Here is a 20,047-nt window from a genome sequence, read left to right as displayed (position 1 = left end):
AGAGGGACAGAGGAACTATCTAAAGTTCGAGAAGTCAATGTTCATACCGCTGGGCTGCAAGCTGCCCAAGCGAAATATGAGGTGCTGTTCCTCAAATTTCCGGTGGAAACTGGAAATTGTAAGAAACTAAAATTAATGAATAAGAAGACTCGGGAAATGGAGACAAATTAGTTGAAATTTAATCTCAGAAATTTACACTAAGTGCTTAACAAAAAACTGAAAATGCTAGAAATCTAAAATGAAAACAGAAACACTCAGCAGGTCAAGCAGCATCTGTGAAAGAGACAGAGTTAATGCTTCAGGCCCAAGATGGAAGGTGTAATGAAGGGTTTAGAACTTGAAACTGTAGTCATTTGTTCTTTCGACATATGGTGCTACTTTGATGGACAATGCTAATTTGTCAATAGTTAATTTCAGAAGCTAAATACAAGGTGGTGCACCTGCTTTATATTCACATTTAGGATCTCAGATGTATTTCTACCTCAATAATTCTTAAGACCGCAATAATTTCTACCTCAATAATTCTTAATTCACCACGATAGAGAAAATGCAGGAAATACTCAGCAGTCCAGGCTGCATCGGTAGGAAGAGAAACGGAATGAATGTTTCAGGCTACTACATCCTTATTGAACTGGGATGTAGAAAAAAAGCTTGTTAGGATACAGGGTGGGGGGAGTCTTTGACAGGGTAAAATCAGGGTGGCCATAGGGAAAAGCTGCAAACATGGTTATCTGGTCAACATCTGGGCACGTTGCAGCATTCTGCCCTGAGTATTGAATTCTACAACTTCAGGTGACTTGATTCCTCTGTCTGTATCAATCATCCTTCTGTGCTACTTTGCTTTTATTTCCTTTCTTCCTTTCTTTTTCTCTTCACGTGGAGGACACAACCAGCCTGATGAGATGGACAGGCCTATCTACATTTCACAAATGCTACATTCCTTGGTCTATGCTATTGTGCTGGAGCCTACCAGGGAGAAGGCAATTCTGGATTTAGTGTTGTGTAATGATCCTGATCTGATAAGGGGACTAGAGGTAAAAGAGCCATTAGGAGGCAGTGATCACAACATGATAAGTTTTACTCTGAAAATGGAAAGGCAGAAGGGAAAATCGGAAGTGTCAGTATTACAGTATAGCAAAGGGGATTACAGAGGCATGAGGCAGGAGCTGGCCAAAATTGACTGGAAGGAGGCCCTAGCAGGGAAGACGGTAGAACAGCAATGGCAGGTATTCCTGGGAATAATGCAGAGGTTGCAGGATCAATTTATCCCAAAGAGGCGGAAAGACTCTAAGAGACACCTGTGGCTGACAAGGGAAGTCAAGGACAGCATAAAAATTAAGGAGAGGAAGTATAATATAGCAAAGAAGAGTGGGAAGACAGAGGATTGGGACTCTTTTAAAGAGCAACAAAAGTTAACTAAAAAGGCAATACGGGGAGAAAAGATGAGGTACGAGGGTAAACTAGTCAATAATATAAAGGAGGATAGCAAAAGTTTTTTTAGGTACGTGAAGAGGAAAAAAATAGTCAAGGCAAATGTGGGTCCCTTGAAGACAGAAGCAGGGGAATTTATTATGGGGAACAAAGAAATGGCAGACGAGTTAAACCGTTACTTTGGATCTGTCTTCACTGAGGAAGATACACACAATCTCCCAAATGTTCTAGGGGCCGGAGAACCTAGGGTGATGGAGGAACTGAAGGAAATCCACATTAGGCAGGGAATGGTTTTGGGTAGACTGATGGGACTGAAGGCTGATAAATCCCCAGGGCCTGATGGTCTGCATCCCAGGGTACTTAAGGAGGTGGCTGTAGAAATAGTGGAAGCATTGGAGATAATTTTTCAATGTTCTATAGATTCAGGATCAGTTCCTGTGGATTGGAGGATAGCAAATGTTATCCCACTTTTTAAGAAAGGAGGGAGAGAGAAAACGGGTAATTATAGACCAGTTAGTCTGACATCAGTGGTAGGGAAGATGCTGGAGTCAATTATAAAAGACGAAATTGCTGAGCATTTGGATAGCAGTAACAGGATCGTTCCGAGTCAGCATGGATTTACGAAGGGGAAATCATGTTTGACAAATCTACTGGAATTTTTTGAGGATGTAACTAGGAAAATTGACAGGGGAGAGTCAGTGGATGTGGTGTACCTCGACTTTCAGAAAGCCTTCGACAAGGTCCCACATAGGAGATTAGTGGGCAAAATTAGGGCACATGGTATTGGGGGTAGGGTACTGACATGGATAGAAAATTGGTTGACAGACAGAAAGCAAAGAGTGGGGATAAATGGGTCCCTTTCGGAATGGCAGGCAGTGACCAGTGGGGTACCGCAATGTTCGGTGCTGGGACCCCAGCTATTTACGATATACATTAATGACTTAGATGAAGGGATTAAAAGTACCATTAGCAAATTTGCAGATGATACTAAGCTGGGGGGTAGTGTGAATTGTGAGGAAGATGCAATAAGGCTGCAGGGTGACTTGGACAGGTTGTGTGAGTGGGCGGATACATGGCAGATGCAGTTTAATGTAGATAAGTGTGAGGTTATTCACTTTGGAAGTAAGAATAGAAAGGCAGATTATTATCTGAATGGTGTCAAGTTAGGAAGAGGGGATGTTCAACGAGATCTGGGTGTCCTAGTGCATCAGTCACTGAAAGGAAGCATGCAGGTAAAGCAGGCAGTGAAGAAAGCCAATGGAATGTTGGCCTTCATAACAAGAGGAGTCGAGTATAGGAGCAAAGAGGTCCTTCTACAGTTGTACCGGGCCCTGATGAGACCGCACCTGGAGTACTGTGTGCAGTTTTGATCTCCAAATTTGAGGAAGGATATTCTTGCTATTGAGGGCGTGCAGCATAGGTTCACTAGGTTAATTCCCGGAATGGCGGGACTGTCGTATGTTGAAAGGCTGGAGCAATTAGGCTTGTATACACTGGAATTTAGAAGGATGAGGGGGGATCTTATTGAAACATATAAGATAATTAGGGGATTGGACACATTAGAGGCAGGAAACATGTTCCCAATGTTGGGGGAGTCCAGAACAAGGGGCCACAGTTTAAGAATAAGGGGTAGGCCATTTAGAACGGAGATGAGGAAGAACTTTTTCAGTCAGAGAGTGGTGAAGGTGTGGAATTCTCTGCCTCAGAAGGCAGTGGAGGCCAGTTCGTTGGATGCTTTCAAGAGAGAGCTGGATAGAGCTCTTAATGATAGCGGAGTGAGGGGGTATGGGGAGAAGGCAGGAACGGGTTACTGATTGAGAGTGATCAGCCATGATCGCATTGAATGGCGGTGCTGGCTCGAAGGGCTGAATGGCCTACTCCTGCACCTATTGTCTATTGTCTATTCTGACTCTTCAATTGCTTCCATTTGTTGATTGACCAGATAACCTGGTTTACAATTTATCCCCATGGTCACTCAAACTTTCCCTAATCAGAGACATCTCCTGGCTGTCTTTTTGGAACAGTTGAGATTCAAACAAGCTGACACCGCTAAAGTGTCTTCGAGAACAGAATCACAGAGCCATCACGTTATACAGCATAGAAACAGGCCCTTTGGCCCAACTCATCCATGCCAACCATGTTGTGTACTCAAGCCAGTCTCATTTCCCTCTACACCTTTGCTATCTATGTATTGTGTTGTCATTTGTGAGAGGAGCACCAAGGCACATTCCTTGTATATGCATACTTGGCCAATAAACTTATTCATCTGCCCAAATTGTAACTGTACAATGGTTCATAACTGGCTATTACTTATTTTGACTGTTCCAGTTCTATTTCAATGTGATAATAACTTCGGTAACCACTACCAAAGGCATCTAGCAACTTATTCTGGAGTATCATTCTGAGGAGGGAATTGGCACTGAAATATAACGTTTTTTTTTTAGTTTGGTTTGCATACGTCAATAGACTTCCATACATACCAAACTACTGGCTCACTCAAAAGTACGAAATAGTAATTACACGATAAAGATAAAATGTTAATGCCCATCCCCCACAACAGCTAAAGTTTGGTTTGGAGGTGACGTTTCATTCCCAAGTGCAGACCATATTTAGAGCATACAGTGCAGGTGGTACTCTACCTGTGTTTTGGGCACAGATGAACGCCACTTTATTGGTGCCAGGCTTGATTCTGAAAAAGCCACACTCCCTATGCATTGGCTTCCTGGTTTCAGGAGTAAAACCATTACATCTGTGAAATAAGTGAGGAAATTAAATTTGAATGTATTACAAAAGATCGAAGATTGTCACTATTGAGTACCGGTTCTCAAGCTGAATGAAACTTCTCAGACGCTTCCCAAGCAGTGATGTTCATGTTTAAAAATAATTCATATTTACAATGAGACCTCAATTTTCATACCTTTAACAGATAGTGCCAGTTGACATATCAGCAATGAGCTCACACTTTATTCCCATTTCAAAAGGAATAGTTTGATTGCTTATTATTTATAGAATCAAAATCAGACATCATCCTTTGGCCCACCTTGTCCATGCTGAATAAGATGCCCCATCTCGGCTAATCTCATTTGCCTGTGTTTGGCCCATATCCTTCCAACCCTTTACTATCCATGTATCTGCCCAAGTGTCTTTTAAATGTTGCTATAGTACCTGCCTCAAGTACCTTCTCTGGCAGCTTGTTACATATATGCAGCACTGTGCGTGAAAAAGGTTGCTTCTAAGGAACTCTCGCTTAAATCTATGTTGATTCTTGATTCCCCATACTCTGAGTACATTCACATTCTTTTGAACACCAATTTTACTCTCTCTTTATGGGACAGGATCTTCCTCAGAGTATCATATCTAATGAATCTAGATTACACAGAACCCAAGTCAAGCATTTCTTTCTGTCTGAGCACAGAGACCAAAACTACACAGAGAGCTCCAAATGTAGTCCACATCAAAGCACCATGTAATCTCAGCAAATTGTCATAACCTTTGTCCTGCAAACTATTGGTAATAAAGTCCAACATATAATTCGTGCCGTTTCTATATGTTTACTTTTTGTGAATCATAAACCAGCATACTGTGATCTATTTGCACATCAACGTTTACTAATTTGGCACTGTTTAAAATCTTCATATTTTTTCACATCGCATGCCACTTATCATTACTTTGCATACATATTTAATTCTTACATATCCATTTGGAGAGATCTCGCATACACTTCACAATTCACTTTCCCACCTAGTTGTACCTCAACAGCTAACCGGATATGTTTCACTGTTTATTCATCTAACTCATGAATACAAATTGTGAATAAGACATTCCCAATCTGTGGTGGCAGAAAAAAGATTTCAGTAACCTAATGATTGTCCATAGTTTGGGTTCAATTGCATCTCTCATGCCACCTTCTGTATACATAAAACTTCAATAATTCAGCACCCAATTGTTGAAAATCCTGATTATCAGGCATTAGGCTCCCTCATCATCTGGAATACGAGCTTGACAAGGCTATGTTGCAAACATGATTAGTGGCTGGAGCTGGAGGTCAGGGCCTGCAACATCAGGCGCCAGGTTGGAGGCTGAAAGTTGGATCTGGAATGCCTGCACATTTCTCACTCCCGTTAAACTTGTTGTATCCCATTAGAAAAAGCAACGTATAATCTGAGAAATGGATACGACTTCTTTTTGAAGGTGTGGAACCCATTCATGGCAAAGTTAGGATTAAGAATAGGAAGTACTTAAATTCAGGATTGCCTTGTTACCTAGCAAGAATTTTAAAAGAAATTACTCGGAAGTGACCCCCTCGGGACTCCAGGGTTCTTTCTTTCTTTCTTTCTTTCTTCTGCTTTTTCTTTTTCTTTCTTTTCAACTGAGGGGTGGGGGGGCGGGGGGGTGGGGGGAGGGGAGAAAATACAGAACAATACGTGTATAATCGAAGTTATAGGTTAGTGACTATTGTTTACTATTGTTTACTATGAAATGTATAATGTATAACGTATGGGTTCTGTTAAAACTTAAATGAAATATTTTTTAAAAAAACTAAAAAAAAACTTGCTGTGTTCATTGGAGAATTTATTATAGCACTTGTAACCAACAAATAAAGTGAAGTAAAAGTGTGTTTGGGTACGAACAGTAGTAACATCCTATAGTTTGGAAAATCTGCTAATGTAGCATGAACATTCCAAGAGTATTGGATTCTAGAATTTTACGCAAGTTTTTGAGTGCTAGCCAAATCTTTGCCACAACATTTCAAAACCTCATTCCTTCACGTATACCTAAGTAACGATGTCAGACAGCATAATGCCATCATCCCTTGAACTCCAAGTTACTCCACACGTCTATAAGTACCTCTACCCACCCTACTTCATCAAATTCTATTAACATACCCGTTGTTCATTTGTCCTGGAGCTTGTCCAAGTGGTTACAAATTCCACATTTTAAAACTTATGGGTAAAAGTTACAGCTAAGAACAGCATGGTAGTACAAGCAGTAAATAGAGGAAAGTCTGTGTGGGACTTAAGAATGTAACAAATACGGGAAGCACTTGCATTGAGTAATAAATACTCCTGACGTGCATACAATTAATTGCAGAGACCTGACACATTCTTTGTTCACCATGTTCAGGAAATCTAATAGCCCCTGACACAGAACAGCCTTTCTCAGCCACATTGAGACAGCAGAATTGATAGATAGGGGACAGGACAGGCATTTTGGTAATCATGCATGTGATTCCAGGAAGGTAAGACGTCACTTAACGGCTGCAAAGAAGAACAAACAAGAAACTGTTGTTCATCCAGGTACAAACAAGGCTGGTGGATAAAGGGATGGGATCCTGCAAACAGATTTTGAAGTTAGTTTAAAAATGACTATACTGACCTGGGACTACTCCTAGAGCTACCTGCTAAGTATATAGAAATAGAAGGAAATAGCAATGGATGCATTTGGGACAGATGGTTTTAGATTGGGAGGAATTAGAATGGTTTCTGGGACATGTGGAACCTGCACAAATTAGACAGATATTAGATGGAATTCAGGAAGGAGAGAAACAAAGTAGCTCGTCGAAGTGAGGAAAGTCGAGGATTAAATAATGGCAAGCAGCAAAAGATGTGCAGAAAAATATTAAATGGAGCAAAATTAAAAGTGCTACATTTAAATGCATGCAGTGTTCTCAACGAAGTAGGTGAATTAATTGCACAAACAGAAGTAATTGGTTATGATTGCCATTGCAGAAATCACAGGCTACAGATTGACCAAAACTGGAGCAGAATGAAAAAGATGCTGGGCACCGTTATTAATAAAGGATGAGATTCATTTATGGCGAGAAACCATCTTAACTCAGCAAGTCATGATATGGAGGGATTCGAGGAATATAGGAATAGGGCAGGAAAGTGGCAATGAGATAGATCAGCCATGATTTAATCAATGGTGGAAGAAGCTGGAAAGGTCAAAATGCCAACTCCTGCCACCAATTCTGATGCAATGTTCTAATCGATGGTTAATCTGCAAAATATCAGCACCACATTTTAATTTTACAAATTAGATTTTTGTAACAAAATGGGAAAACCAAATCTCCTGGACAGAGCTAACCAGCAAACCACGTTATTACTTGTATTGCTGAAAGTCACTATTTAACTAGGAAAAAAAGACATCTCGACTTACGAGATATTCAGCATGGGCTGACCGACATGTGTGATTTTGATTTCCTCCAAGTACTTGAAAGGTTTGATGGTTGGGTAGCAACCTTCCCCAGGTGTGTCAGAAATCCAAGTACCCAACATCCAAGAGAGGGGCTCAATGGCTGGGTTCAAATGAACGACTACAGGAGAAAAACAAAACAATGAAAGAAGTCAAAAGACTTGCCTTTTATGACCTGCGGAAGAGCAAAATAGATTAAATACAAATAGGAACATGATGTGGCCATTTGGCCTCTTAAACTTGTTTCACCATTCAACAAGAATGAGGCTGATTTTCTACCTCAACACTATTTTTCAATGAATTGGCCTTCACAGTCTTTTGCAGTAGAGTATACCAAAAGTTGCACTATTTAAAAAAAGGTAGAGGGGCAAGCAATTTGTGCTCACCGAAGTTTTAAGAATAACAAAAGTGACAATTGTTTGTGATAATGGTTGAGGAATAAATAATATCTAAGGAACCAACTCTATAAGGAACATTTTGATGATCCCTTCCTACTCCATTCTGAGGTTCCCACTTGCTTTAAGACCAGTATCATCCGTGCCAAAGAAAACCAAGGCAGTGTGCCTTAATGATTATTGTTTAGTGGCTCTGATATCCACACTCATGAAGTTCTTCGAGAGGCTGGCCAGGGCAAGCATTAACTCCAGCCTTGCCTACTGTTGCAACAGGTTCACAATAGACACCATGTCCATGGCTCTATACTCGATGCTGAAATGTCTGGATAACAAGGAGACCTATAGCAGGCTCCTTTTTATTGATTATTGCTCCGCCTTCAATATTATAATCCAAACCAAACTCATTTCCAAACTCCTGGACCTAGAAATCAGCAGCACTTCCTGACCCATAGACTAAGGCTGCAACACTATATTCTGCACTGTTTATTTTTAACTTTGCTCTACCTGTAGTAATTGTACATGGTTTGATTAGACTCATGTCCAGTATGATTTGACTGGTCAGTATGCAAACATTTTTTGTTCAACTCTATCTCAGTACACATGACAATGATAAACCAATACCAATGGGGAGCAATAGTTGAAGGTTTCACAGGACAGAAATTTGACAAATTATTAAAGTTACAATGCAGATCTCTCAAATAATATTCCTATCATGAAGTTATCGGTTAGAGGGCAGAAATACCCTAGGCCTGTCACATACTTTCAACATCTTCCACAGCATATCCCAATTTTCAAATTGGTCACTAGATATATTTAAAACTACTTCACCTACTGCAAAACACTTTTTATGAAAAACCTTGTTTTCTTGCTGTTGGCTCAGTTACGTTCTGGGCCTGTCTTAGATGAACTTGAGTGCAAGGATGCCATGTACTCAGGTGACCTATAGGAGTGACCGGCACCCCCACCTACACCTTGCCTGCAGCAATTGTATCTTGGAACATCAAGATTCCAGTCAGGTCCCTCCTTTAACCAGGTTTTCTCAACAGCTATAATGTTCTAGTTGCTTAGTTGGTGCTAGAGGTATTATCCCATGGCTATCGCTAAAGGTGACCTTTATCTACTAACGGAAGCACATACTTGCCTTGCAGAATCAATCCCCAAGACCTCCAAGCTTACAATTTTCTCACATGTGAAATAGTAAGACTATTTCTTACTGTAAGGTGGGGCTAACAGTGACACAATGGAAAATCAAGAACAGGAAAATGACAACTCACTCATTCAGGTGAATCAGGACGAGAAAAGTTGAGCTACAAACTAGTCCAGCAACCGCCCAACAGTCATACCCAGTAAAGTGTTTCAACAGGTACAGACTAGTCTGTCTCCATAGCAGAACGTTTTCCTTTACTATTGGGAGGAGAACCCTTGCCGATTTTGGCAGCACAGTGTATTCATTATTTAGTGATCCTGGACTTCTTTTTAAAGACTAAGGAACTCAAGAATCTCATAGCATCAGAGAAAGGATAGTACACGCTGCCCTCCCTCAACTGATGATTGAATACAGAATCAAAAGACAGAACATAACCTGGATGGGCTTGTTCAAACCCCATTACCAACAGTTGCTCAGTATCTTCGGCACAGTTGAGCAGTCTGAGGCCAGGTGAACATAGCCTCAGCAACTGAACTGAATCAACTAAGGAAGGAAAATCCTACATCCATACTCCTTTCAGAGGTGCAGATTTGCATAATAGTTGGGGTGGTCATTATACAGTCCTTGTGGGGTGCAATACTTGACTTTATAGAAAGGCAACCCCCCCCCCTCCAAGCTGCAGTAAAGAATGTTACGTGAAAGATAGAGGTGAGCCCAAGTGTCCTAGAAAAGGAACCCATCCTGTGTGGTGCACGTCTGTACTGTCAGCAGAGAAAATTCGTCTTTAGTCCTGAGATACTAATCACCACCAACAAAGCTTCTAGATGAATAGTTACCACCCTGGAAAGTACTTCGTGAAATCTCGATTTTATTTCAATAGAGCTCAGAACAATAGGGGAAGTTGATGTCAGCATTTCCATAATTTATTGATACTGTATGGGTAGTCTTTTGAATTCGTGATGGTCCATTCCATCACATTTTTTTCCATTTGTTCTGTACTCTTGTTCCCCAGTGTTAAATTAAAAATATCCGACTTCTAAATTCTTAGAAACAATGACACAATATGTCAAATAGCTGGAGTAACAGGCAACATCTCTGTAGAGAAGGAATGGGTGATGTTTCAGGTCTCAACCCAAAACGTCACCTATTCCTTCTCTCCAGACACTGCCTGTCCTGCTGAGTTACTCCAGCTTTTTGTGTCTATCTTTGGTTTAAACCATCATCTGCAGCTTCTTCCTACACAGAATGTCAAATCTCTCTCTCCCTGTGCAAAAGCAATCTAACCAAAGCATTTCAACCACCTATTGTTTTAGAATTCTAGCATTTGCTGTATTTTGACAAAATATTAATACAACAGACATCTGCCGAAAAGACACATGATAAAGTGTGACCCAACAATTCAAACTGTGCCATCAGAAAAAATGGTTTCTTTCAGAAAGCACGATTCAATTCAGATTTTTACAAGCAGCACTGGAAAACAAAAAGAACATTGTCTGGTCCTTTCACGCCAACATCGAGAGAGGCCTTCTCTATCACACAGATCTTCACTTCACAGCCAGAGTCTCATTCTCACTGCATGCTGCCCTTGTGATGTCTGTGATGTGGATGCGATGTTCACCAACTCCTCTTGGTCTGTGCTGTTGCCAAGAAGGCCTGGAAAAGGATGCAGTGATTCTCGTTGTTGTTTGGCCTGAGCAGCTGCATTACAGAGGACCCTATTCAAAATTTAACAAAAAACAGTACAGTACAAGAACAAGCCCTTCAGCCTAAAATGCCAATGCTGAACATGCTGCCAAGATAAATTAATCTCATGTGCCCACACATGATCCATATCCTTCATTTCCCAGCATATCCATGGGCCTATCTAAAAATCTCTTCAATGCCATGATCATATCTGCCTCCACCACCCCTGGCAGTGTGTTTCTGCCTCCCACCAGTCTCTCTATAAAAAAAATGTGCCCTGTGCATCTGCTTTAAACTCTCCCCATTCACCTTAAAGACATGCTGTCTAGTATTTAACATTTTCACCCTAGGCAAAAGGTCCTGACTGTCTGCACTATATATGCCTCTAATAATTATATCGACTTCCACCAGGTCTCCCCTCAACCTACGCACTCCAGGGAAAACAAGCCTAGTCAGTCCAACTTCTCCTTGTATCTAATACCCTGTAATCCAGGCATTCTGGTAAATCAATTCTGCACCCTCACCAAAGCCTCCACATTCTTCCTGTAATGGGATGAGCTGCATCATGTCTTCCTGCCCCTCATACTCAATGCCCCAACCAATGAAAGCAAGCATACTATAAGCCTACTTTACTAGTCTGTCTGCTTGTGTTGCCACTTTCAGGGAGCTGTGGATTTGTACCTGAAGAAACCTCAGCACAGTTAAGGATCCTGCCATTAACTGTATACCTTCCCCTTACATTCAACCTCCCAAAGTGCTACACCATACACTTGCGCAGATTAAACTCCTTCTGCCATTTCTCGGCTCTTTTCCCTTGCTGATCTACGTTCTGCTGTATACTTTGACAACCTGTCCGTAACACCAGCAATCTTGGTATCCAGCAGATTTGTTGATATTCCATTGCAAGGAAATGTCTGCGAGTGAATGTTGTTGACGGCACATTTCAAGGTGCAGGAATACATGCTGAGGGACTCTCAGAGCAGTCTCCACAATGGTTCTGTTGGGGAGGACCACCGCGTAACATCTTGCTGACAATGGACACCGAGGATTAGACTATGCATCTGCGTCCCCAACACTTCGCTGCATTAAGAAATGCGCCTGGCTTAAGTAATAAAAGGCATATACAGATGGCATTTGCTGAATATGCTGTGTTTACTGAATATATTAAAGTATATATTTGAAACAAAAAATAGTTATGGCACATTTTGCATCATTGTTATTTTTGGCTATTCACAACCAATTCAATTTCCCCTGAGAGCTAGCTTGAGAATTAATAATTTGACAGCAGGGACAGAAGACTGAGAAAGTACATCTTCAACAACTATGTTCAGTCAAGTTAATAGTTTTCTAAAGTTTATTTTCAATGATCACAAATTCTAACCTCAAACACGTCATATGATGCAAGCAGTGTGACTCGACGCATAGCAAAGTAATCCAAAACTTTCTGTACACACAAATTGCCAGTTTGGCAACTTATTATTGCCCTCTTCTGTCTACTTTCACAGCCGCACCATGAATTAAATCAAGCTCTCAGTCACTGAGAAGAGTGATGGCTGGCACGTGTCCCTGTAGATATTGAAAACCCATGCTCCAAAGTGAAGAAGTACTGTTATTGTGACAGTGCACACACCTGGCCAGGGCCTCCATCCTTAAGGACTTTCTTTGCAATACAAACATCAATCTCGACTGGAGAATTAAAAAAAAAGTAGGATTACTGTGGGACATGTCAAATCAGGTTTATTGTCATGTGCACTGTGTGAAGAGGTAAAGGTATAATGAAAATCTTGCAAGCAGCAGTATGACAGGCACATGGTCCGAGACAAAATGTAAATTATACATAAATTATGCTTATGTTATAAGGCAGTAATAAGGGAAAAGACTGCAAAAACACATTTAGCAAACAAGTCAGATGGTAGTGCAAGACGTGGGTCTGTAGTATTCCTTTGCTGAGGTAGAATTAGAGTTGTGTAGGTCAGTGCAGTGCAGATCAAGAACCTGATGATTGTAGGAAAGTAGCTGTTCCTGAACCTGGCGGTGTGGGACCAGGCTTCTGAATCTCCTGCCCGATGGTAGCAACAAGAAGAGGGAATGACTGGATGGTGGGGATCATGAGTATAGGTGCTGCCTTCTTAATTCAGCACCTCATGTAGATGCTTTTGATACAGGGGAGGGCTGTGCCCATGATGGAATGGGCTGAGCCCAGAACTCCTTCCTGCCTCCTATGGTCCTGTGCATTGGCATTGCCATGGTGCAACCAGTCAGGATGCTTTCCTCTGGTCTCACATTTCACACTTCTTCTCTCCTTATCTCACAGCCTTTAGTCGTCTTTTCATCTCCGGCCTATGTCCACCCATCTGCCAATCAGCCCCCTTCACTTGCATCCACTATCACTTGCCTGGCTTTGGCCTGCCCACACCTCTCTCCCAGCTTTCTTCCCCATACTACAGTCTGTATAAGGATCCCGACCCAAAACGTCACCTATGCACATCCTCCAGAGATGCAGCCTGACCCACTGAGTTACTTCAGCACTGTGCCTTTGTTCGTAAACCAACACCTGCACCTTTAACTTGAAGAAAGAGCAAGAAGTCAAGAGAACTTAGCCCTCTTTTCATCTGCCAGGCCTGCTGGATCTCCTGGCTGCTAACCATTTTAACTCCCCTTCCTAGCGAGGGCTAGTTCTGCCATGTGAAGAAAAGTGTTGGTAGAGGTGAACTGATTATGTCAGTTTAGTTAATAAAATAGTGGGTAGTAAAATAGTTAATTTATTTTATTAACTTAAATAGTTTATTTTATTACATACTATTTTATTAAAGGAGCTAATAAAATAAATAATGGGTAATAAAATAAATGAACTATTTTAGTTAATAAAATAGTGATTTTAGTTAATAAAATAGTGGGTAATAAAACAAATGAACTAATTTAGTTACTAAAAAGTGATTGCTTGTCCCAAGAGGCTCGCTCACTAACACTTTTATTAACTAAAATAGTAATGGATAGACAGGGTTGCACATTATTTTATTAAATAAAATATTTAATTTATTTTATTACCCACTATTTTATTAACTTTATTAATTCCTTTAGTTAATAAAATAGTGGGTAATAAAATAAATTAACTATTTTAGTTAATAAAATATTTAATAAAGTTAATAAAACTATTTTGGTCAATAAAACAGTGGGCGATAAAATAGGTGAACTATTAGTTGTTTCTTGTCCCAAGAGGCTCGCTCACTAACACTTTACTCACTTGCTCTGCTCTCTACTCTTCTCTCTCTCTCCTGGCCCACTGCTCTCACCCTCCCTCCCTCAGTCCATCACAAGCCCAGTCCCCACCCATTCCCATTCCCATTCCCCACGCCTCAATGGCGATCAGCTAACAGGCAGCAAAGTAGATCAGAGCCGCGTGCCCCGGGACACTCGGACCACAATGAAAGACAAGGAATAAACCGGAACGAGATACATCGTAACCCCAGTTAGTTTGTTTGCTTATTTGTCTATCTATTTATTTATTTACCTGCTTCCGCCGCATCACCAGCCATGACTACTCTATCAAGCCTCAACCACACCTGGCGACCTCAGCCCACGCTTCTCTCACTCCTCGGCAAAGCGCCGCCCGTCTTCCACTCGTCACTTCACCGACACCGCCCCCTCTCCTCCAGTCATGTCACCTGCCCCCCGTTCCTCTCCTTCAGGGGAGAGCACCAGTCTGGCACCTCAGTTAAATCACGTCTCTGGTCCCGCCTCCCCTCTTCAGTTTCTCGACACTGGCCCAGCTCCTCTCCCTTCGGCCCGGCCCTGGCCCCAGCTCTCAATTTCAATTTAAATTTCAATTTAAAATACTTTATTGGCATGATAAGATACATCATTATATTGCCAAATTATATTGCTCTCTCTCTCTTCAGTCGTCAGCGCTGGCCTCATCCCCACTTTTTTAGGAACTCGATCACTTTGCGACGGTGGAGTTTCTAGGAGCCCCATCAACACCCAGTGTCCCCACCATGGTGCAGGAGAAACCGCTCAATGCAGATGTGCAGTGATAGAGGTATTGAAGTTGTAAGAAAATAACTGCAGATGCTGGTACAAATCGAAGGTATTTATTCACAAAACTCTCCTGAGATGCTGCCTGACCTGCTGAGTTACTCCAGCATTTTGTGAATAAATACCTTCGAGGTATTGAAGTTGGTTCCCTCAGGCGTCATCCGCTCTTGTTACTGCAGTAAATGCTGATAACATTTGTGAGCATCCTCACATTGCACCGTGAAGGACACTGTATATCAAAGCATGTGGGTCAATCAAACAATTTTGGTGGTGTCAAAAGTATGTAAATTTGGAAACAAGGACCTACAGGTACTGGTTTACAAAAGAAGACACAAAGTGCTGGAGTAACTCAGCAGTTCATTACCGGAGAACATGGACAGTTGATGTTTCAGGTCAGGACCCTTATGGCTGCCTCAGCCCTAAACATCACCTGCTCATAGAAACATAGAAAATAGGTGCAGGAGCAGGCCATTCGAGCCTGCACCACCATTCAATATGATCATGGCTGATCATCCAGCTCAGTAACCTGTACCTGCCTTCTCTCCATACCCCCTGATCCCTTTAGCCACAAGGGCCACATCTAACTCCCTCTTAAATATAGCCAATGAACTGGCCTCAACTACCTTCTGTGGCAGAGAATTCCACAGACTCACCACTCTGTGTGAAGAAATGTTTTCTCATCTCGGTCCTAAAAGACTTCCCCCTTATCCTTAAGCTGTGACCCCTGGTTCTGGACTTCCCCAACATCGGGAACAATCTTCCCGCATCTAGCCTCTCCAACCTCCTGTTCTCCAGAGATGCTGCCTGACCTGCTAAGTCACTCCAACACTTTGTGTCTTCTATTATTTAAATATACTGGTTATAAATACAAGACTGAAATAATAATGTTCTCAAACTGCAGTTGGTATATACAGGGGTGGTAATATGATACAACAGCTGCCTCATAAATCAGGCGATCTGCATTCAATGCCAACCTCTGGATCTGTCTCTATGGAATTTGCCATCATCCCCACCCCCCACCTCCCAATGCAAGTTTCCTCCCACACCCCAAAGCTAGGGAGGTTGGTAAATTACCCCCAGTATGTAGGTGAATGATAGATTCTGGGACATGGGCGGGCTTGACGGGAATGAAGGGAGAACAAAATGGGATGTGAGGTATTAAGGAGGGAGGGGGAGTGGGGGAGGGGAGAAGGGCGAGGAATGGGGAGGGAGCGAGGAAGAAGGGGCGAGGAAGAGGGGGTGGGGGAAGGAGAGGGTGCTGCACCAATGCCGGAGAGGTTTGGGCCCAACTTGGTCTAGTATGGACTAATTATAGCTTCCAAACCTCTGTCAGATCAATCGACATAACTTCAATCCTCACTTATTTATTATTCAGTATTGGCCAAGGCACTATTTTGTTTTGCTCAACAAGACAGCTAAACACCAGGCCACTTTTCATCAACATGACACGGATCCAAAATATCTAAAGCACACTCTGCTATAGTGTTATTATTATTTCCGGCTGCAAGCCTCAAGAGCTCAGACTACACACAAACTCAAAATGCCCAGAATATTAGGACATTAACGAGGCAGGGAACAACTTAACTCAATATTGCTTTCTTTAGGCTTATCAGCAATGCTTTGGTGAATATCGCTAGCTGTGACACTAATTACAGGCTTTATCAGAGATTATGATAGTTTGTTACTTCTCCAAACTGGTATTTTGTCAACAATTCCATCTAAAGCAACTGTATCTTGTCTTATCAGTGGCACCGCTAGTAGAGCCATTGCCTCCCAGCCTCAGAGAACCAGATTCAATCCTGATCTCGAGTGCTGTCTCTGTGGAGTTTTCCCTGTGACTGCATGGGTTTCCTGCCACAAGCAGGTTGGTAGATTAACTGGCCACAGTAAACTGTCCCTTGTGTTTCAGAGAGTGGTAGAATCTGGAAAGGAGAAAATAAGAATGCCGGAGAATAAGAAATGGGATTAATTTTGGATTCATGTCAATAGGTGGTTCATGGACAGTGTGTGTATTGGGCTGAGGGGTCTGCTTCCAAACTCTCTCTGACCCTTCATGATGCAAATTTGCGATCAGTCATTGGAGAACTAATAAAGAAGTTACTCCTTTCATTACAGTATTTTCTAAGCAGTTTTTAACCAAAGAGATTCAAGAGGAAAAATATATTTAAAGACTGGATTTGTTTCGTTACTAAAAGACATTATACAGGATATATTTAATACCCCAGCCACCTTTAGCTCAATGCCATAAACCAGTCATTACATTTAATTGGTGTAAATCGATTAAATCCAGTGTATATGTCACAACCTTGTATAAGTCACTCTTTTATTTCAGGAATTTCAGTTCTAGGAAAGTACACTACTTGGAAATATCCCCAGCATTTTTTCCACAAACTCTCATATCACTGGCAACTACTCACTTTGCAAATAGGGTAATAAAAGAAAACCACCACAACGGCCTTTCACCTCAACAACAAGGAAGCTCAATGCCAGCTAACCATCACCCTCAATGGGTCACCCCTACCCTACAACCCATTTCCTACATACCTCGGGGTGAAACTAGATCGACAGCTGACCGATAAGCAACACCTTGAAGTTCTCCGTGCTAAAGCCTCGGCACGGAACAACCTCTTGCGTTGCCTGGCCGGATCGTCATGGGGCGCCAGGACATCTACTCTTCGAACCAGTGCTATCGAACCAGTACTCTTGCTGAGTACGCCGCCCCAGCATGGTGCCGCAGCGCTCATACCAGCAAGCTAGACGCCACCCTCAATGACACCATGCGGATCATCACTGGCTGCCTACGCCCTACTCCGACAAATCTCCTGCCGGTGCTCGCAGGCATCGCACCCGCCAAGCTTCGCAGAGAGTTCTTCACTCATAGGCTGGTGTGCAAGCCACCTCAACCAGGATTCACAGCAACTGGGGACCTCAACACCTGTCATCTTGTCGCCCTTTCTCCCGTCATGCAGCGCCCCTCTGTGGCTCCGGTTTCAACATACTAGGAGCATGGAGAACCAGTTGGGAACAGACATTGTGACCTCCTCAATTGCACGGAACACCACAGCCCCACCCGGCTCGGACACGCCCCGCAGAGTGCTTTGCCCTGAACCAGCTCCGCACAGGGGTCGGCCGGTTCAACACCAACATGCATCGTTGGGGGTTGCGCTCAACAGCAGCCTGCGTGTGTGCACGTCATTTTGGACTGCACTGTCCTCCGTCCCCCTGGTGGAGGGGTAGACCTCACGGCCCTTTACAACAGCACATTGCACTGGCTACAGCACCTGGAGGGCATTACATATTTTCTGTTGCCTCAAACGCAAGAAGACTGTTACATGGACCTTAGGAACGAAGAAACAACTTTTAGCCAGGATAGCTCACCCAGATGCTATATGTTTTTTAATGTCTATTCATAAATATTTTTACAATGAGCAGAAGGATTCTTGGATAAAAGTGATTGACATTTGAGTAATGAGTACACAGATAATTATACTGCCCTCCATAATGTTTGGGAGAAATACCCATCTTTTATTTATTTGGCTCTCTACTCCACAATTTGAGATTTGTAATAGAAAAAAATCACATGTGGTTAAAGTGTACATTGTCAGATTTTATTAAAGACCATTTTTATACATTTTGGTTTCACCATGTAGAAATTATAGCTGTGTTTATACATAGTCCCCCCATTTCAGGGCACCATAATGTTTGAGACACATGGCTTCACAGGTGTTTGTAATTGCTCAGATGTGTTTAATTGCCTCCTTATTGCAGGTGTAAGAGAGCTCTCAGCACCTAGTCTTTCCTCCAATCTTTCCATCACCTTTGGAAACTTTTATTGCTCAGCATGAGGACCAAAGTTGTACCAATGAAAGTCAAAGAAGCCATTATGAGATTGAGAAACAAGAATAAAACTGTTAGAGACATCAGCCAAATCTTAAGCTTACCAAAATCAAGTGTTTGGAACATCATTAAGAAGAAAGAGAGCACTGGTGAGCTTATTAATTGCAAAGGGACTGGCAGGCCAAGGAAGACCTCTGCAGCTGATGACAGAAGAATTCTCTCTATAATAAAGAAAAATCCCCAAACACTTGTCCGACAGATCAGAAACACTCTTCAGGAGTCAGGTATGGATTTGTCAATGACCACTGTCCATAGAAGACTTCATGAACAGAAATACAGAGGCTACACCACAAGATGCAAACCACTGGTTAGCCACAAAAATAGGATGGCCAGGTTACAGTTTGCCAAGAAGTACTTAAAAGAGCAACCACAGTTCTGGAAAAAGGTCTAGTGGACAGATGAGATGAAGATTAACTTATATCAGAGTGATGGCAAGAGCAAAGTATGGAGGAGAGAAGGAACAGCCCAAGATCCAAAAAAAACACGTCACCTGTGAAACACAGTGTTGGGGGTGTTATGGCCTGGGCATGTATGGCTGCTGAAGGTACTGGCTCACTTATTGTCACTGATGATACAACTGCTGATTGTAGTAGCATAATTAATTTTGAAGTGTATAGACACATCCTATCTGCTCAAGTTCAAATAAATGGCTCAAAACTTATTGGCCAGCGGTTCATTCTATAGCAAGACAATGATCCCAAACATACTGATAAGGCAACAAAGGAGTTTTTCAAAGCTAAAAAATGGTAAATTCTTGAGTGGCCAAGCCAATCACCCAGTCTGAACCCAATTGAGCATGCCTTTTATATGCTGAAGAGAAAACTGAAGGGGACTAGCCCCCAAAACAAGCAAAAGCTAAAGATGGCTGCAATACAGGCCTGGCAGAGCATCACCAGAGAAGACACCCAGCAACTGGTAATGTCCATGAATCAAGCAGTCATTGCATGCAAAGGACGTGCAACAAAATACTAAACATGACTACTTTCATTTACATGACATTGCCGTGTCCCAAACATTATGGTGCCCTGAAATGGGGGGACTAGGTATAAACACTGCTGTAATCTCTACATGGTGAAACCATAATGTATAAAAATGGCCTTTATTAAAATTTGACAATGTGCATTTTAACCACATGTGATTTTTTCTATTACAAATCTCAAATTGTGGAGTACAGAGGCAAATAAATAAATGATGGGTCTTTGTCCCAAACATTATGGAGGGCACTGTAGCTTTCCACGACCAGCCCAAATGACCACTTTCAACA

General features: G+C 42.1%; 1 protein-coding gene across 1 annotated transcript in view; it reads right to left on the bottom strand.

Annotated features, from left to right (window-relative positions):
• The window catches only part of thap4 (THAP domain containing 4), a 33,423-nt gene extending 18,872 nt beyond the window's left edge, over positions 1 to 14,551 (bottom strand). Inside the window, exons 1-3 of the mRNA XM_078409933.1 lie at positions 14,363 to 14,551; positions 7,591 to 7,747; positions 4,071 to 4,180 (exon numbers count right to left, since the gene is read on the bottom strand). Of these exons, the coding sequence (XP_078266059.1) occupies positions 4,071 to 4,180; positions 7,591 to 7,747; positions 14,363 to 14,387 (292 nt within the window). The 5' untranslated portion in view covers positions 14,388 to 14,551. The remainder of the gene's footprint in view (positions 1 to 4,070; positions 4,181 to 7,590; positions 7,748 to 14,362) is intronic.
• Between the last annotated feature and the right edge of the window lie 5,496 nt (positions 14,552 to 20,047).

Source organism: Rhinoraja longicauda, chromosome 13, assembly GCF_053455715.1.
Source record: "Rhinoraja longicauda isolate Sanriku21f chromosome 13, sRhiLon1.1, whole genome shotgun sequence".
In the NCBI taxonomy this organism is placed as follows: Eukaryota; Metazoa; Chordata; class Chondrichthyes; order Rajiformes; family Arhynchobatidae; genus Rhinoraja; species Rhinoraja longicauda.
The sequence above is the reverse complement of the archived record's forward strand: the minus strand, read 5'-3'. Positions and strand labels throughout refer to the sequence as shown.